At 51.7% G+C, this 18,273-nt stretch overlaps 3 protein-coding genes across 3 annotated transcripts; 1 reads left to right on the top strand and 2 right to left on the bottom strand.

Moving 5' to 3' along the window:
- The first annotated feature begins 405 nt into the window (after nucleotides 1-405).
- LOC100276918 (methyl erythritol cyclodiphosphate synthase2) lies at nucleotides 406-2,427 on the top strand. Its single transcript, NM_001150613.2, has 3 exons — nucleotides 406-848; nucleotides 945-1,075; nucleotides 2,045-2,427. Exons 1-3 carry the CDS (start codon nucleotides 536-538, stop codon nucleotides 2,276-2,278), a joined length of 678 nt encoding a protein of 225 aa, NP_001144085.1. The 5' UTR covers nucleotides 406-535; the 3' UTR covers nucleotides 2,279-2,427.
- Nucleotides 2,428-3,105: 678 nt separating this feature from the next.
- Nucleotides 3,106-5,089, bottom strand: LOC127752396 (pentatricopeptide repeat-containing protein). The gene has a single exon (NM_001414427.1). It carries the CDS (start codon nucleotides 4,972-4,974, stop codon nucleotides 3,106-3,108), a length of 1,869 nt encoding a protein of 622 aa, NP_001401356.1. The 5' UTR covers nucleotides 4,975-5,089.
- Nucleotides 5,090-5,347: 258 nt separating this feature from the next.
- LOC100286144 (uncharacterized) lies at nucleotides 5,348-18,036 on the bottom strand. Its single transcript, NM_001159032.2, has 15 exons — nucleotides 17,829-18,036; nucleotides 16,947-17,094; nucleotides 16,737-16,821; nucleotides 16,566-16,661; nucleotides 15,822-15,887; nucleotides 8,040-8,138; nucleotides 7,747-7,860; nucleotides 7,528-7,638; nucleotides 7,393-7,455; nucleotides 7,224-7,316; nucleotides 6,784-6,819; nucleotides 6,525-6,638; nucleotides 6,235-6,306; nucleotides 6,085-6,150; nucleotides 5,348-5,838 (listed from the first exon to the last, which is right to left on the bottom strand). Exons 1-15 carry the CDS (start codon nucleotides 17,857-17,859, stop codon nucleotides 5,719-5,721), a joined length of 1,314 nt encoding a protein of 437 aa, NP_001152504.2. The 5' UTR covers nucleotides 17,860-18,036; the 3' UTR covers nucleotides 5,348-5,718.
- Between the last annotated feature and the right edge of the window lie 237 nt (nucleotides 18,037-18,273).

Genomic DNA, 18,273 nt, shown 5'->3' with positions numbered 1-18,273 from the left:
GGCATCGAGTTCGTTTCCAAGGGTGAGTATGTTTTTTTTTCGAAAATTGCTTGGGTAGGACATCTGCCAGGCAATCATATTAATGTAGAGGGTGGGTAGGTTATTTGAAGTGGCCTTTTCAAATTACTTTCACCGTGCTAATTTCGGTCAAAGCCGGGCAGCAAGCCACCTGGAGTGCTTGAGAATTTCTCCTCCGACTGCGGGTGCCGCCACGCCATCGCATCTCCAACTCCAGATGCTCACTTCGCCTTGGCGCAAATAATTCCGGCACATTAAAGGCCTGTTTGGTTTGTGGCTAAATGTGTCACACTTTGCCTAATGTTAGTCGTTCGAATTGAATAACTAACCTTAGGTAGAAAAGTTAGGCAAAGTGTGGCAACTGAGGTAGTGAACCAAACAGGCCCTAAAAACGCAAGGATTTCTCGGTTCCTCCTCGTCCTCGCGCTCTCCCGGTCTCCTCTCCCCCGAGCATCCCAAAAAATACTCGGCCACTGCGCTATCTCGCCCACCAAGCCAGCACCAGCAGCGGCGCGCGATGGCCACCGCGCCCTACGCCTCCTCCCTCTTCCTGGCTTCCTCCCCCATCTCCACCGCGCCACGAATCCGCGCCGGGCCCTGCCCTCCGTCCGCCCAGCCATCCCTGCGGCTCCGGCCGAGGCCGTCCCCGGCAGCCGCGGCCGCCGTCCAGGCGGAGCACCAGCCCGCGTTGACCGCGGCGCCGAAGCCACCCGCGCTACCGTTCCGCGTGGGCCACGGCTTCGACCTCCACCGCCTGGAGCCCGACCTCCCGCTCATCATCGGCGGCATCAACATCCCCCACGACCGCGGCTGCGAGGCTCACTCTGACGGTACGCGCTCCTGCGGCCGCCACTGCCCTCTATGGTTCCTGCGTGGTCCCGTTTCTGACCTCGCGTTTGGGAACTTTGTTTCTTCGCCCCGTGCAGGCGACGTGCTGCTGCACTGCGTGGTGGACGCGATTCTCGGCGCGCTGGGGCTGCCAGACATCGGCCAGATTTTCCCGGACTCCGACCCCCGTTGGAAGGGCGCCGATTCTTCGGTGTTCATGAGGGAAGCTGTGAGTTTCTCTTCTTTCTAGTGCGTTATCTCTGGTTCATTCGATTCAATCAATTTCGTCCTGTTTCTCATGTTAGGATCTGCGGTATTTTGTATAAGTAGCATGGTATCAACAAAATGTAGAGTCTCAGAGAAATTTTGGAGGTTTCAGAAAACTGTTGGGTAATCTCTACTGATTAATGATTAATATGAAGCATGTCAGGATTTTGATATCATGTGTAAATTGGACGGTTGCTTAAAGTTCTGGATTAATTATCAGAGCATACTATAGATTGATTACCTAAAATTTGGTAAACCGTTCGTAATTCCACATAATTTTTTTGAGTGAATAACTTCACATCATATAGCATATCATGGTGCTTATACTTATTTTTTCTGCTCGGTTTGGTTTTGTTATAGACTTACAATTTTATGTCAAAGTGTAACATGTGTAAATACCACAAGACTTACAGCCTTGTGGTATTTGGAGCGGAGAACATCCTTGAAAACGCCATAGTTCATTCCCCGCTTGCTCACTGTTTCGCTGGTCAATTTTTCCTGAACCATTAGATGCTCAGTCGTTATTACGTCACAAAATGTCTTGGCAGTTCTTGCACGAGTTGCTGACTGCAAAATGTGTTTTGACCTTTGTTCTCTTCAAGGGCAGAAAGTATTCCACGTTTTAGATTTCGTACAAGGCATGGGCCACGTGCATAGAACTCTGACCGCACATTTACTATTGGTACTTGAGTTGGACAGAAATCTTCCCCATACGCATATAAACCCGTTGACTAGTGACATTTGTCTTGCGTCACTTATTTAGCATTACACACTGTTTGTTGCCCCTTCAAACAATATGCAGGGTGTTTACATCTAAACTGAGCATGTCTGTTCTCTCTTGTAGAAAACAATTGCTTCTATTTTAGCATTGAAGTGCCTGAAGTCTCAATATGCAACACTTTAAGCTCCTAGGATTGCCATGTCATTTCAGGTGAAATTGATGCATGAAGCAGGCTACGAGCTGGGCAACCTTGATGCTACGCTGATCTTGCAAAAACCAAAAATTAGCCCATTCAAGGAGACAATCCGATCGAATTTGTGCGACCTACTTGGGGCAGATCCATCTGTGGTCAATCTCAAGGCCAAGACGCACGAGAAAGTTGACAGTCTAGGGGAGAACAGGAGCATAGCTGCTCATACTGTAGTTCTCCTGATGCGAAAGTAGAAAGAACAAATGGCAGCTAATTGTATCATGCTACACGGAAAAGGTTGTTATCTTATACTTGTGATTGTTGAGTGATCTAGCCAGTATGGAAAATCTTCATGTGGTAGAAACAATAAAGCTGATTGCAATGAGAATTTTTCTGTATTTCACTTGTGCTGTCAATTTGCTTCATGGATTCCCCCCCTTCTACGATGTATCATGATGTTGAGTTGTCTTTAATTGATATTTAGGAATGAGAATCATATCGACAAAACATAGGTCTGACCGTCTTAGTGTGAACATCCGGTGAACTTCATTTACACCAATAAAAATATTTTCATTTAGCCAGGTTCAACAGAATGAAACCATAATTATCGATTGCTCACAAGATACACAAATTTATGGGTGAAAATCAGATAGGTTTAAACAAACTCATATGTATTAGTGTGTCAGTAACATCATTAAGACTTCTCTACATTTCCACACCGGATTATCTCATCAGCCGTACAAAGGTCAATTAACACTCAGTGTGTTAATCGGGATCCAAATTGAGGCCAAAAATCAACTTGCTAAGCACACAGCATAATTTCAACCTTCAACCTTCAACATGAAAGGAAGCAAAGAATTCCAAAGCAAGATTGAAGCAAGCGTCAATGCAATATGTGCAGCTTACTCCAGTTCCATGTGTGTTCTGTTTATTCACTCTTCTTGTTAACTATATTCAGCATTCAAAACAACGGATCAACTGTAATTTTAAGTTATAAGCTCATAACTACAAAAGGTCCATTTCATCACTAGTTGGACCTAGACACATCAACAGCTAGATCTATAAACATCTCGTGCATCGACTAAATTGCACTAATTGGATTAAGTTTATGCACATCAGCAGCTAGATCTGCCATGTGCCTGTTCATACTGTGCCATACTGAATATATTTTTTCAGCATCATGATGCCTTGTATCTGCTGACACAAACTTAAAACCCTCAACCCCTCCAACGTCTACAAAACTCCACCCAGTCTCTTTTCTCAATCCAACTCTCCTCATTTCAGACCTAATCTTTGCAGCGTCTCTCCATCTCCCAACCGAGGCATAGGTATTTGACAAGGATACTCTCCATATGTCACTCTCCGGTTCCAAGGCCGACAATTCTTTGGCAGCTTTTTCTGCAAGATCAACATTCCCATGAAGCTGGCAAGCAGCTAAAAGAGGTCCCCAGATGGTTGAATCAGGACGGACAGGCATGTCCCTGATGAATTGCTCAGCCTCTGCAAACCTCCCAGACCTTCCAAGCAGATCAACTACGCAGGCATAGTGATCCATGCTAGGTTCAATGCCGTGGTCTCTTCCCATGCTTTCAAAGCACTTGTGACCTTCTGAAACCAAACCAGAGTGACTGCAAGCTGATATCACACTCACAAATGTGATAGCGTTTGGCGCAGGTGTTCCAGCATCCTTCAACTGGTGGAAAACCCGTAGAGCTGAATGACCATCGCCATGCATACCATAAGCATTGATCATTGAATTCCAGGAAACAAGGTCCTTGATATCCATCCGCTCAAAGATCATCTCAGCAAAATCAATTCTTCCTAACTTAGCATACATGCTTATGAGAGCATTGCATATTGAAACATCGTACACGAAACCAGATTTCATGACGTATCCATGGAGCATCTGCCCTTGATGAAGTAATCCTGCATTGGAGCAAGCCTGCAGCATGCTCAAGACCGTGACAAAGTCAGGCGCAAGCCCACCACCAGCAGCAGCATGAAGAACACTGAAAATATCCATGGCTTCATTCACACGATCAGTCTTGGCAAGGCATGAGATGATGGTGTTCCATGAAACAATATCCTTAACCTCCATACCTTCGAACACCAAGAGTGCAGCATCGATTTGCTCAAATCTAGCATACATGCCCATAAGGGAGTTCTCAACGCTGATGCTTGGGAAAGCACCCATTTTAATGGTGTGCGCATGGAGCCCCTCCCCGTTCTTCACGGACCCTGAAATGGTGCAACCATAAAGAACTGCCGCAAGAACATCCTCGTTAGAGCATACGCTCCCAGTTTTTAGGTAGAAACCCTTGAAAAGCCGGATAGCCTCTTCAACAAATCCATTTTTCGCATACATCATGATGAGAGAGTTCACCACTGAGGCATCATGCTCGAGCTCCAACAGCACAACAAGAGCGTGCACTGGACCAAACAATTCCGAGGCGCCCATCAAAGCGCACGCCTGAATGACGCTCAGCATCGTGACGTTGTTGGGGAGGACGCCGTCCTCCAGCATCATGAGGAAAACCCCGAGGGCCTCTTCGAGCATAGCATTGAGCACGCACCCTGATACGATGGCCGTCCAAGAAACAACATCCCTGCAGGGTAATCCCAGGAGCAGCCTCCGCGCGCTCGCCACATCCCCAACCTTGGCGTACATGTTGACCAATGAACCGAGCACAAACGGGTCGTCGCAGAAGCCGCCTGCCACGAGGTAGCCGTGCACCATCCTCGCCAGCCGCTCGTCCCTGGCCAGCCCGCAGGCCTGCACGACAGCGGCCGCCGTGAACTCGTTGGGGCGGACGACGTCGTCCACACCCTCCTCGTCGGAGCAACCCCAGGCCAACATGTCGAGGAAGGCGCGAAGGGCGTCCAGGGGAGCGCCGAGGCGACAGTGCGCGGAGATGAGGGGGGCGTAGGTCGCCGCGTCGCGGCGGGGCATTTCGTCGAGCAAACGGAGCGCGCGGGAGAGCAGGCCGCATTGGAGGTAGGCATGCAGGAGGGAGTTCGCTGCGGCGAGGGGTGCCTGCCGGGAACGGAGCGCGCCGGACTTGAGGAGGGCGGCGTGGAGCGCCGATGTGAGTGCCGTGTCGCGCCGTTCCGCGGCACCGCGGAGGAGGGCGACGGAGGAGGTGGGAGTTATGACGGTGCCGTGGGGAGACGGTGGGGGCGGAGGCGACGAAGGGGTGCAGAGTGAGAGCATCGCTACCTGACGGGCATGCGGGACAGGGGAGCTCGTTTTTTGGAGGCTGGAGCCAGCAAGGCAGCAACTCACGGCATGTCTGGATTAGGTGCTGCTGCCTACAGGATCCAGATGAAAGAGTTCCATTCAGATGCGTCTCACTGTCTGCCCGAAGCCCCGAAACGTGCATGTAGTGTAGCTTTGAGTGGCAAGTGACTTCAACACAGGAAGATGCATCAGTTTTGCATAGCTGGTTCGCTTATACTCCCTCTGTTTATTTTTAGTTGTCGCTGGATAATACAAAATTGAATTATCCAGCGACAACTAAAAAACAGAGAGAGTCCTCAATAACCTATAATATTTCTCAACGTGCATGTAAGCATCTTCGTGCTGGATGCTTACAGAGCTTTTACAACACTCAACCAATGAATCGTACCCTCATGGAAACCTCGTACAAGGATCAAGGCTTCGCCCCATCAGGAACAACAGCTCTGACAGTTGGCGTTAGTCATTTTTTTTGGCGTCTGAATCTTCAAGAGCTTGCAGCCTTTCGACGAGAGGTGGGTGGGAGTAGTGATATGCCGAATACCAAGGATCGGTGTTCATTGCAGACAAGTTCTCCTCCTGAAATTTTTTGACATGCTTCAGCGTGCTGAATGAATGCAACTCATGTGGCTGTATGCTACGGAGGCACAAAATAGCAACACAAGTGAACAGGGATCCCAGTGGAAAATGGAGTTGCTCGATTACAGTAAAAGTGAAAGCATGCTACATATATGATCACACCTTGCAGTTCAGATACTCTTTAGAAAAATAAAGAGTAATATTACTGTTGTTAACTATAAATTAAAATTGCGTTCAGATGGTTACATGTAGTTTAACAAGGGCCGCTCGGAGCTGAGGGGCATATCCAAGGTTCTTGGCAAAGGCATCAGCCTAGAAATGGAATTTAAGTGAGTGCAACCAAAATCTTTAAAAACTGTTAATAACAGCAAACTCGGAGGCAGATAGAAGAATGACCTGAAATTCAAATGCTCTGCTGACAAGGTTCAGGCAAAAGCTCAGAAGGTGTTGGATGGGTATTCTGGTGTGCTGCAATCAAAGTAACACATGCATCAATCGAGCAATAATGTTCATAATGCCAAAAAAAATCAGAGAACACCACATCTAAATTTTCAAGGCAACTTGAATCGAAAAGTACGAACACCTAGAGAATTCATCTCAAATAGAATTTGGTAGTCAGTACCAAAAATCTTGAGAAAGGACAAAACAAAATGATGATGCCCGTTACAGACTATATGCAGACATACCTGGAAAATGATCAGTCCAGTTATTATTGGCTGATCCTCGAAGCCAAAACTTTGAAATAGATCTTTGGAGTTCCTTACTAGAGTATATCCTCCAAATTGAAGAAACATAAGCAGCTGCACACAAAAAAACAATAATGAAATGAAAACAGAAAAAAAATCAGCAGCAAGAAAAGGCTAAGTAAACAGTCTTTCTCCTTTTTCTTCCAGCAATCCTAAGGAGGGAACCAAAACTTTGAAATAGATCTTTGGAGTTCCTTACTAGAGTATATCCTCCAAATTGAAGAAACATAAGCAGCTGCACACAAAAAAACAATAATGAAATGAAAACAGAAAAAAATCAGCAGCAAGAAAAGGCTAAGTAAACAGTCTTTCTCCTTTTTCTTCCAGCAATCCTAAGGAGGGAGTAATCTAGCAGCCACCCATCACAACATGTCCACTGTAACCATTGGCATCTTGTGGGAGCATCGTTAGAACTACCACTTTTCATTGGACAAGCATAGGTGACACTTATTTAATCAATAGCAAACATATACAACTTGGTGACCACTTGTACCTGTGGATACAGTTTTATTATCACTACCCCTAACCTTAGCTTCAACCTTACCTTCCCAGCATACCCCTGCGCTGAATGATAGATGATACTAAACAGGTCATTTTGAGGGGCATGCAAAGGTCATAGTTATTTGAATGAGAGAATACCTGGACAGCTACAAAGGAATAGACAATATGATTGAGTTTCCAGTGCCCAAGTTCATGTGCAATAACAGAAACTATCTCATCCTCATTGGTACACTGAAATCAACAAAAGAAAACAGGTCAATTCTGTGCATGCCAATTTTTATGAAACAAAATGTTTGAAGGATTGAACCTGCTGAATCAATGTGTCATAGAGTACTATGCGTTTATTCTTAAAAAATCCATACATGTAAGCCTGAAAGAGAATCAATGGTTCAAATAGCAGCACTAAATTATTAATGGCTCAGAATATAAGTAATTAACATACATTACTGTGGCTTGATCTGGTAGACCCATCTACCACGAAAAGTTTTTTCAAAGGAAATTTGAGGGAAGCTGCCAGCTTCTCTATTTTCTCCCTGAGGACTCCTTCAGGAAGCTGTTGACATCAATGCAACCACAAAATTCAATCTTATCCCATGCTAATTTAGTGCAAAACAAGAAAAAGCAGATTGTGTTGGAGCTATCACTAGAACAAGATACTCACAGGGGTGAACTTGTTGAACAGAGGAGCTATCACAATGGGGTATATTGTCATCATCAGAAGAGCTAATGCAAACATAAAACCAAAGAGATATATATCCAGGTAGGGTCCTCCAATCTGAAAGAATACAGAAAAAAATGTGGACCTTGTAAAACCAACTAACAAAACAGGTCAAAGGGGAAAAATATGTTGTGCACATAATTATTAATTAATTAACCTTTAAACAATAGAACGAGGAGTTACCTTGCACATAATTGTTAATTAATTAACCTTTAAACAATAGAACGAGGAGTTACCTGTACTATGTAGATGATAGCAGCCACGATTGGTGGCCCCAGTATCATGAATAGTAAAACTCCTTTGATCATATCCCTGATGAAGAGCCATATAGTTTGCTACAAGGGAAGCAAGAGAAGTCTTAGTATAAAAATATCAGGAAAATGAAGATAAGAAATCCATAGCCAGTTGCTTCAGTACTTATCATTATCTGTTAGAATAGGAACCCATACCCTAAGCAGGGGTTGGGAGTGATATTAATAGAGTGAGTAACTGGGCCAGGTGTGAATCATCTAGGCCCCTTTGGTAATGTTTTGGTAATTAATGACAACTGCTTGTGGACTAACGATTCTTGGAGAAATAAGAATGCAGGGTTGGACCACATAGAACAGGAAATGTTGAAGAATCATACGCATTGGTTGTGGATCAGATGAAGGGAAAGGTATAATATAGGTTTCACTTTTGCCGGTCTTGAGGAGTTTAGAGAAGATACCTGACCGGATTAGTAGGCTAGATAGCCGTACTATTAAGAGGGGTCAATGACTCAGATCTGTGTAAAACTTAGTGCCTCATAGAGCATCAAGTAGTTGCATTTGCATGAAGACTAACAGCGCTTCTCATTTCGTGAGTTAAAAGTTCATTCAAAAGCATGTTTGAAAATTGCGAAGTCTTGGTCGCGCGGACTGTCCGGCCCTTGGGGGCGGACCGTCCGCGATCCTCCAGAGGGGTCCGAAGTCTGACCATTTGTGTGGACACTTTGTTCTATTGCACTGCGGACCGTCCGGGCTTTAGGGCCGGACCGTCCGCAGTCATGACCAGAGAAGGGTGGCTTCGGGCCAGTCCCTGAATTATAGGCGGACGGTCCGCCTGTGAGGGGCGGACGGTCCGCAAGTGTCAAACTCGTTTTTGGACAGGGACTGTGTGTTTTTATAGATTTGTACTACGGACTGTCCGGGGGACCAGTCCGGACAGTACTGTCTCAGGTCGCGGACCGTCCGGGATTTATAGCCGGACGGTCCGCGTGTGTTAACCTCTTTTGATCCGAGACTCGGGTGTTTCATTCTGCCAGGTCGCGGACGGTCCGGCCTTGAAGGGCGGACTGTCCGGACCCACCTTTTGAGTCAGCTCTGACATGTTTCAAACGGTCATTATAGCCGTTATTTGTACGGCGGACCGTCCGGCCCTAGGGCGCGGACGGTCCGCGTGTGCGCAGAACTGCCCCCTTTTGCACATAACGGTTGGTTTTAGATGGGGGACTATAAATAGAAGGGTAGCTCGTGTGAGAGAACTCCCTTGGCCATTCCTTGCACACATTGAGCTCATTTGTGATCCTCCAACTCACTCTCTCACACTCTTTGCTTGAGATTGCATTCTAGTGAGAGATTGAGGGTTCCTAGTGCATTTGCATCATTTGGTGATTCTTGAGGCACTAGGTGGTACACCGAGCAAGCGTCGTTGGCTTGTTACTCTTGGAGGTTGCCGCCTCCTAGACGGCTCGGGTGATTGTCTCCGTCGAGCTCTCCAAGAAGATTGTGGAGAAGCCGCGGTGTGGATTGTGAGGGGTTCGCGCCTACCTCGCCGGAGCGGCAAAGGTGACATTAGTGGAATCGAGGTATTGAGTGATTTCTTGTCCACTTGGCTCAAAGATCAAGTCGTGTCTTGATAGAGGAGCAAGTGAGAGCTTGAAGTCCACCTCAACGTGGATTAGGGGTGATCGGCAAATCACCGATACCACGGGATAAATTTCGGTGTCTATTCCTTCTAGCATTACTTATTGCCTTGCAATTGATTAGTGCTTTGCTTATTGTCCTTCAAGTATTCAATCTCCGTAGTTGTCTTTCATACATTGTTTACTTATTGACACTAGATAATTTATTCCTCTTGTTGTATTGATTAAATTTATTTAGTATTGTTGTTTTTAGTCAAAACCGTCTATTCACCCCTCCTCTAGCCGGTGTCCTAGATCCTACACCAGGCCCATTACACAGGGGTATAACGGTCATTACAAGGGGAATAACACAAACCCTAGACGGGTAGTCTAACACCCCCCCGCAGTCACAACTCTATCCGGTACAGATGTTGAGACTGGATCAGAAGTCTAAAAAGACACTCGACGGTAACCCCTTGGTGAAGATGTCGGCGAACTGAAGCGTGGTGGGGACGCTGAGAACGCGGACGTCACCGGCAGCGACACGCTCGCGGACGAAGTGCAGGTCGATCTCCACATGCTTCGTGCGCTGATGCTGCACGGGGTTGGTGGAGAGGTAGACCGCGCTGACGTTATCGCAGTAGACGAGGGTGGCGCGCTGGAGGGGACTGTAGAGCTCGTGGAGGAGCTGGCGCAGCCAGGAGGCCTCGGCCACGCCGTTGGCCACGGCACGGTACTCGGCCTCAGCGCTGGAGCGAGAGACGACGGGCTGCCTCTTGGCGGCCCAAGAGACGAGGTTGGCGCCCAGGAAGACGGCGTAGCCGGAGGTGGACCGGCGCGTGTCGGGACAGCCAGCCCAGTCAGCGTCGGTGTAGACCACGAGCTCCGACGTCGGGGATGGGCGGAGTAGGAGGCCGTAGTCGAGGGAGCCGCGGAGGTAGCGTAGAATCCGCTTGAGCGCAGTGAGATGGGGCTACCGCGGAGTGTGCATATGCAGGCACACCTGCTGGACGGCGTAGGCGATGTCGGGCCTGGAGAACGTGAGGTACTGAAGCGCGCCGGTGAGGCTCCGGTAGGACGTCGCGTCGGCGACCGGAGGCCCGTCGTCCTCAGAGAGCTTCGCCTGAGTGTCGACAGGCGTGGAGCAGGGCTTGCAGTCAGACATGCCAGCCCGCTCCAGGATGTCGATGGCGTACTGGCGCTGGTGGAGGAAGAGACCCTGAGGCCGACGTTCGGCGGTGATGCCGAGGAAGTGGTGGAGGGGCCCCAGGTCCTTCATCGCGAACTCCCGCTGAAGGGCGACGATCGTGCGGTGAAGGAGGTCGGCGGTGGATGCCGTGAGCACAATGTCGTCGACGTAGAGCAGGAGGTAGACGGTGTCGTCGCCGCGCCGGTAGATGAACAGGGACGTGTCCGACTTGGCCTCGACGAAGCCGACGGAGGCCAGGTAGGAGGCGAAGCGACTGTACCAAGCCCGTGGCGCCTGCTTGAGGCCATACAGGGACCGGTTCAGCCGGCAAACCAGGTCCGGACGGTCAGCGTCGACGAAGCCGGTGGGCTGGCTGCAGTAGACAGTCTCCGTCAGAGTGCCATGGAGGAAGGCATTCTTGACATCGAGCTGATGGATCGCCCAGTCGCGGGAGAGGGCGAGGGAGAGGACGGCGCGAACAGTGGCGAACTTGACGACAGGGCTGAAGGTCTCGTCGTAGTCCACTCCGGGGCGCTGGGTGAAGCCCCGAAGGACCCAACGGGCCTTGTAGCGGTCGAGGGAGCCGTCCGAGGTCAGCTTGTGGCGAAATAGCCACTTGGCGGTGACCACGTTGGTGCCTGGTGGACGCGGCACCAGGTCCCAGGTGTGGTTGGCCAAGAGGGCCGCGTACTCCTCCTCCATAGCGCGACGCCAATGTGGGTCGGCGAGGGCAGTGCGAACGGAGGAGGGTACCGGGGAAGCGTCGGGTGGAGTGCTGGTCGTAGCGGCTGCCAGGATGAGCCGGTCAACGGGGCGGAGAACGCCAGCAGCGCGCCGAGTCACCATCGGGTGGACGTGCCCGGGGTCGCGGTGGATGGCGACCGGGTGGTAGACGGACGACTCGGAGTGAGCCGCCGGAACGTCGGGAGCGGCTGGTGGGGCCGGCTCACGGCGGTGATAGACGACGGCGGGGTCGGCGAATCGGGCCGCGCTCGTCGACGGGCCCGAGTCGGGGGGCGCCGAGGTAGTGGCGTGGTCGCGGCGATGGTAGACGAGGGCGGGGTTGGCGAATCGAGCCGGAGTCGACGGGGCCGCGCGTGGCGCAGGCGGGGTCGACGGGGCCGCGCGTGGCGCAGGCGGGGTCGACGGGGCCGCGCGTGGCGCAGGCAGGACCGACGGGGCCGCGCGTGGCGCAGGCGTGGTCGACGGGGCCGCGCGTGGCGCAGGCGGGGTCGACGGGGCCGCGCGTGTCGCGGAAGGGGTCGTGGAGGCCGCACGAGGAGCAGGTAGCGGCGCAAGACGGGGAGCCGAAGGTGGGGGAGGAATCGGATCGGACTCGAGGAGGGAGTCAAGATCGGTGGGTGGGGTGGAGCCAGCAAGGGGAAACACATCTTCGTCAAAGATGACATGACGAGAGATGATGATGCGGTGGGAGGTGAGGTCCAGACACCAGTATCCCTTGTGGTCAGGGGAGTAGCCAAGGAATAGACAGCGGGTGGAGCGAGGAGAAAGCTTATGTGGAGCGGTAGCGGAAGTGTTAGGGTAGCAGGCACAGCCGAACACGCGAAGGTGGTCATAGGAAGGGGTTGTGCCGTATAGGGCGAAGTGGGGGGTAGGGTGGCGAACCGCCTTTGAGGGAAGACGGTTGAGGAGGTGGGTGGCAGTGTGCAGGGCCTCTGCCCAGTAGCTGGCAGGGAGAGACGCCTGGAAGAGGAGGCAGCGGAGCATATTAGTGGTGGTGCGGATCATGCGTTCGGCTCGGCCGTTCTGTGCAGAAGTGTAGGGGCACGAGAGACGCAACTGGACGCCATGAGTGAGGAAGAAGGAGCGAGAGGCGTGGTTATCAAACTCGCGGCCATTGTCACACTGCAGAGCACGGACCGGGCGACGAAATTGAGTGGATACCCAGGTGAAGAAGTGTGTGAGGGTGGTGAATGTGTCCGACTTCAACCGAAGCGGGAAGGTCCAGAGAAAATGGGAAAAATCATCCAAAATCACCAAATAATATTTATAGCCAGAAAGACTGAGTACAGGGGAGGTCCAAAGATCACAATGAACCAGGTCAAAAGCCTGCTCAGCCCGAGAAGAAGAGGTAGTAAATGGGAGACGAGTATGTCGGCCTAACTGACAAGCATGACAGAGACCCTCAAAATGTCCCCTACTACATGAAAGATCTAGACTGCTGGTAATCTTGGTCATGACGTCGGGTCCAGGATGGCCGAAACGTCGATGCCATGTGGTGGAGGAGGTGGTGGAGACCAGGGCAAGAGGTGGAGACACGCCGGCGGTGGAGGGCTGGAGCGTGTAGAGTGGCCCCGAGCTGTCACAGCGGGCGAGAAGGGTCCTGGTGGCCAGATCCTTCACAGAAAAACCAGAGGGGTCAAACTCAATGGAACAGGAGTTGTCAGTGGTGAATCGACGAACAGAAAGAAGGTTGTGAGTGATGTCGGGAGCTACGAGAACATCGTTGAGGTAAAACGGCCCAGGGAGAACCGAGGCACCTACTGAGGTGACTGGCAGAGTGGAACCGTTTCCAACGACGATCGAGGATGGGTGAGAGGGGAGGGGGATGAGAGCGAGAGAGCGTGCCTGCCGTGGGAGTGGTGTGGTACGAGGCACCGGAGTCGATCACCCAGTCGGAGGAGGGTGGGGTCATCGCCATGGTGCTGAATGCAGCAGCGAGGGAGGCGCTGTCCCAACCACCGGCCGGCGGGGACCAAGGCGGCGAGGTGTGGGTCCCCGGGGGCAGGAGTGCGGGCGGAGCCTGGGGCACGGCGGGAACACCATAAGGAGGTGCGCCGTAGTGAGGTGTAGTCAGGAGGGCTGGCGCCGGAGGACGGGGGGTACTCGGTGCCTGGCCCGGCCACATGGCGATGGTCCCGGTCCAGGGGTTGTAGAATGACGGCCACGCGTGGCCGCCACCCCGGCCGGAGGGACCACCACGAGAGGAGCAGCCGCTCCCACGGCCGCCCTTGCGGGAGCGACGACCCCCGTCGGTCGTGGAAGTCGGACGAGGGGCCACCGGGACGGCAGGTGGAGGGCGGGTGGGAGCCCCAGTCGACGGAGGACGGGTGGCCTGGCCCCCTGAAGGCGGCTGACCACTGGTAGGAGCGCTGTAGAGGGCCGAGGCAGGAGTGGGTGCCTCATTCGCCATGGTGAGCTCCTCGAGGAGAAGCTCGTTCCGCACGGCGTGGAAGGTGGGGAAGGGCACGCTCCTCTTGATGAGAGCCTTCAGGTGGCCGTATCGGGGGCTGAGGCCACGCAGGAGGTTCAGCACCAGGGTACGATCGGCAACTGGCTCGCCGAGATCGCGGAGAGAGTCAGCCAGGCCCTTCATCTGGCGGCAGTATTCTCCCACGGAGAGGTCCCCCTGAGAGAACAGGTGGAACTGGGCGTCGAGGTGGAGCACCCGCGCATCCCGATTCCCGAGGAACTGGTCCTCGAGAGCGAGCCACGCCTGGCGAGCAGTGTCCGCCTGATCGCGGATGATGTCCTGCAGCTCAACGGTGATGGTGCCGTGGAGCCACGAGAGGACAACGCTGTCCATGAGGCACCAGGAGCGAGGCGGTGGAGCGTCGTGGTCGACGAGGACGTGATCGTCGAGGACGAACCGCCGCAGCGTGAGGACCTGTCCTCGCCAGCGGGGGTAGTGGGAAGACGCCGGATCCAACACCACGGACACGAGGGCCCGGATGTTGTGCAGACCAGCGGCTTGAGCGTGGAGAGCAACGATGAGGTCGGCGTCGAGGTCGGAGGCGTGGGGGTCCTCTGGGGGCTCCGCATCGGCGAGAGTCGGACGGCCGAGGAGGCGCTGCGTGGTGGTCATCTGGGTGGTCAGAGCAGCGCCCAGGGCACGCTCACGCTCCAGGGCGAGGGAGGCAGCGTGCTCGCGCTCCCGCGAGGCCGTCACAGCGGCCTGGATCGTGGCGAGGGTGCCGACGAGCGGGGAGTCGGTGGAGGGCGCGACTCGGTGACTCCAGGTCGGTGAAGCGAAGGCGGGAAAGCCCGGTGGGGAGCTGCGACGCAGGGGCAGCGGGGAGGCGGCGGGGATCGGCCCAAGGCCGGCGATGTAGGGGGGCCCCCATGGGTGAGCTCGCTGCTGGGTGCAGCAGGGGCGATGGGGGGGGTGTGCCAGGGCCGGTGATGTCCCCGACGTGGAATCCGGCCGTGGGGGCAGCAGGTGCGTCCATCGGGCGTGTACGCAGCAGGGGGACGGGCGTCGGGCGCGGGTGTCGCGGCACCTGGCGAGGTCGGCGGCGCAGTGCTGTGCGCGCGGTCGGTGGGCCGGCGTCCGGGCGCGGCGCGGACCAGGGCGCGAGGCGGCCTGGCGCAGAGGGGCGTCGGGGTCGGCGCCGGGGCTGCGCGGCTCCCTGGCGCGAGTGCGGCCGGGGTCGCGTCCTGCGGCGGCCGTCCAAGGCGCGCCTGGTCGAGGGGCAGAGAGCGGCACCGGGCGCGGCTGCTGCTCCTGGCGGCGCGACGAGCTGCGAGCTTGGGGACGGGCGGCGCGGTGGGAGGCCGGCGCCTGGGAGAGAGTAGAGTGGGAGAGGGAGGGAGGGAGGTAGAGGGGAGAGGGGAGGCCGGCGGCTGGGGGCAGGGGGCCGGCGGCGGGAGGAAGGCCGGCGGCTGGGGGCCGGCGGCGGCTGCAGGGGGAAGAGGCCCCCTGGCGGCTGCGCAGGGGAGAGGAAGCCCCTGGCGGCTGGCAGGAAACAGAGAACTAAACCTAGACTGAAGATACCATGTTAGAATAGGAACTCATACCCTAAGCAGGGGTTGGGAGTGATATTAATAGAGTGAGTAACTGGGCCAGGCCCATTACACAGGGGTATAACGGTCATTACAAGGGGAATAACACAAACCCTAGACGGGTAGTCTAACATTATCAAACACTGCAAGTTGCCAATTTTCAAACATAAATTCCTGCCTAGCTAGTGAAAATAAAAGGAAAATTAGAGAATGTGAACGCACCTTGTTAAAACCATGTCGAGCCTCTATAACAAAAGTTGAATAAATAGAGAACGACAAGTCTGTAATCTGTATTTCATGAAGTATGCATTACTGTTTCACATCAAGTAGTGGATTCAACAATCATTTGCGCTCTAAATGAGAAACTGTTTCTCCATAAAAGAACAACATGGCACAGTTCTAGTAGGCTGATTGTGAACACAACAATGAGCGTAGGTTCAGATTCAAAATGAAGGTCATGGTTAATCATTGAAGCAGTCAACAGGAAAGGCTGGGTTACAGCCCAAAAGAACTCAGAATCTTGATTCGTGCAAATTCGAAATTCATAAATGCACCTTGCAACTGCTTTTAAAACAAAATCTAAGCATTTATTGAAATGTTAAATAGACATGGTGTAGTAATATGGTAGAAGATAAAACACAAGTTTTTCACTTTTGCTATAAACAGAAATTTCAAAAAACGTGAAAATTAATTGGCTAAACAGAGAACAAGTAGTGCGACACAAACACTTTTGGGCCCAAAGCACAGCAGGACATAGTGTGAACAACTACTACCATCATACCCATAGATGATATGGCACTAATAATATAGCACAGTAGAGCTATCGGTTCAACAAAACAAAGTAAATGGTGTACATATGTCAGTTTAAGTGCCAAAAGCTATAAAAAGCATTCAGATATATTACAGATGGGTATAAAATGACAAATGAATTTAACATCTATTATGATTTAGGGAGATTATTAGTACCTTTGACCAAACCATGGCACCAGCTAAGAATGCAAGGGTGTGTATTATCTCATTCTCAGCATTCAGCCCAACATTGGTAACTAACTCTCCAGATTTCTGCAGAAAGATCTAATCCAGTCACAACCACAACACTTGCACAAGAGATTGATGGAATCAACGAATTTGTTTTACCTTCCAAAACCAGGGAACGGATCTGTAGTACAGTATTGTGGTATCCATTAAAATAGTCACAAACTCATGGACAAAATGGAAGTAGCTGTAAGATGGAGCAAAAAAAAATCAATATCAATAATCATGATAGACAAGCTGGCTAATGAACTTGGGCTTCAGAAATGATTTTAAAACTGAGGTTGCAAAAAGGGACAACAGTGTTGTATGAACCTTTTATCAAGGCTATAAGCTCTAGAGCGTTCAAACTTTTCATCACTGATTACTCCCAGCAGGGGTTTGGGCAAAGTTGGCAGCTTGAGGGCCCTATGCTGACGGATGTCAAGATACGTCTCAAATATGAACATGAGAATCATAAAGCCTGCAACACAGATTCATGTTTAAAAGAGCATCAGTCACACCAAGTAAACAACAACAACAATACCAAGTAAATAATGATGACATTAGGCATATCATGTAATCAAGGAATATAATCTAAATTGTGGATTTTATTTGTAATAATCGCCAACAAACTCTAAACTAACACATCCCCATATGAAAGGTCAACGATTACCAAATTTAATTGCTAGGAACCATTTTACATTAATTATCAAATTTGCAAGATATTGCATATTGATGGAGAAGAACGGATATTTGCATCACAAGCATAAGTTCTCAGAGCGAGATGATTGAGTTAGCATCTTACAGGCGTCCCTTCACTCACTCCATTGCTCCACTAACTAAAAATCATGGGGGCTCTTCAATTCAAGTTTTGAAGTGTACTCTACTACCCTATTAACACTGAATCACTCGATAACATCGTGCTACATCTTTTTTTTTAAAAAAAAAATGTTACATCATGCTACATTCAATCACTCAATATTATAATCCGGTGTGCATGATTTTTTTAGAGTTGCAGGGAAAACAACCCCAGTCGGTATGCACCACAACAGGACAAGTTCAGCGTTTTTGAGATCATAATTCACGCACGCCACCACTCTCCCAAACTTATCGCAGTCGTCAGGCACACACCGCATTACGCTCACTAGAATTCGCCAAGGCAAGCAAAACACAACTGCTCCACCATAAAAGAGCGGCAGGGAGGCGGGGACTTACAAAGCACGGCCTCCAGGTAGGACAGCGCCATTGGAGCCAAGGGCGGAGGCGAGGAGGATCAGAGGGCAGGCGGAGGGAGTGGGCGCACGCGCGGATGCTTTTGCTCGAATCCGGTGCTCGGAAGGAAGGAAGGAAGGAAGTTATGAATTGGCGTCCTCAATGGTGCAGTCACGCAGTTATGAACTTGGCAGTTGGCACTTGGCAGTGAAGCCAAATATGCCGCGGCCTGCGGCTTGGCTCTGCGCTCTGTACGAAGCGTCCGCAGCACGAATCCTGTCCTCACTGGACTGGATCCGAACCCTGATGGCGTATGGGGGCATGGGGCCGTGGGTACCATTGGATTAGTGTTGGGCCTGCGTGACCATTTTGCCGTGGCTACAAAACTAGCCCACAACGAACCAGTGGCGTATATGGATCATGTTGGGCCGACACCCCACAGTTATCG

This window comes from Zea mays, chromosome 5 (genome assembly GCF_902167145.1).
Source record: "Zea mays cultivar B73 chromosome 5, Zm-B73-REFERENCE-NAM-5.0, whole genome shotgun sequence".
In the NCBI taxonomy this organism is placed as follows: Eukaryota; Viridiplantae; Streptophyta; class Magnoliopsida; order Poales; family Poaceae; genus Zea; species Zea mays.
The sequence above is the reverse complement of the archived record's forward strand: the minus strand, read 5'-3'. Positions and strand labels throughout refer to the sequence as shown.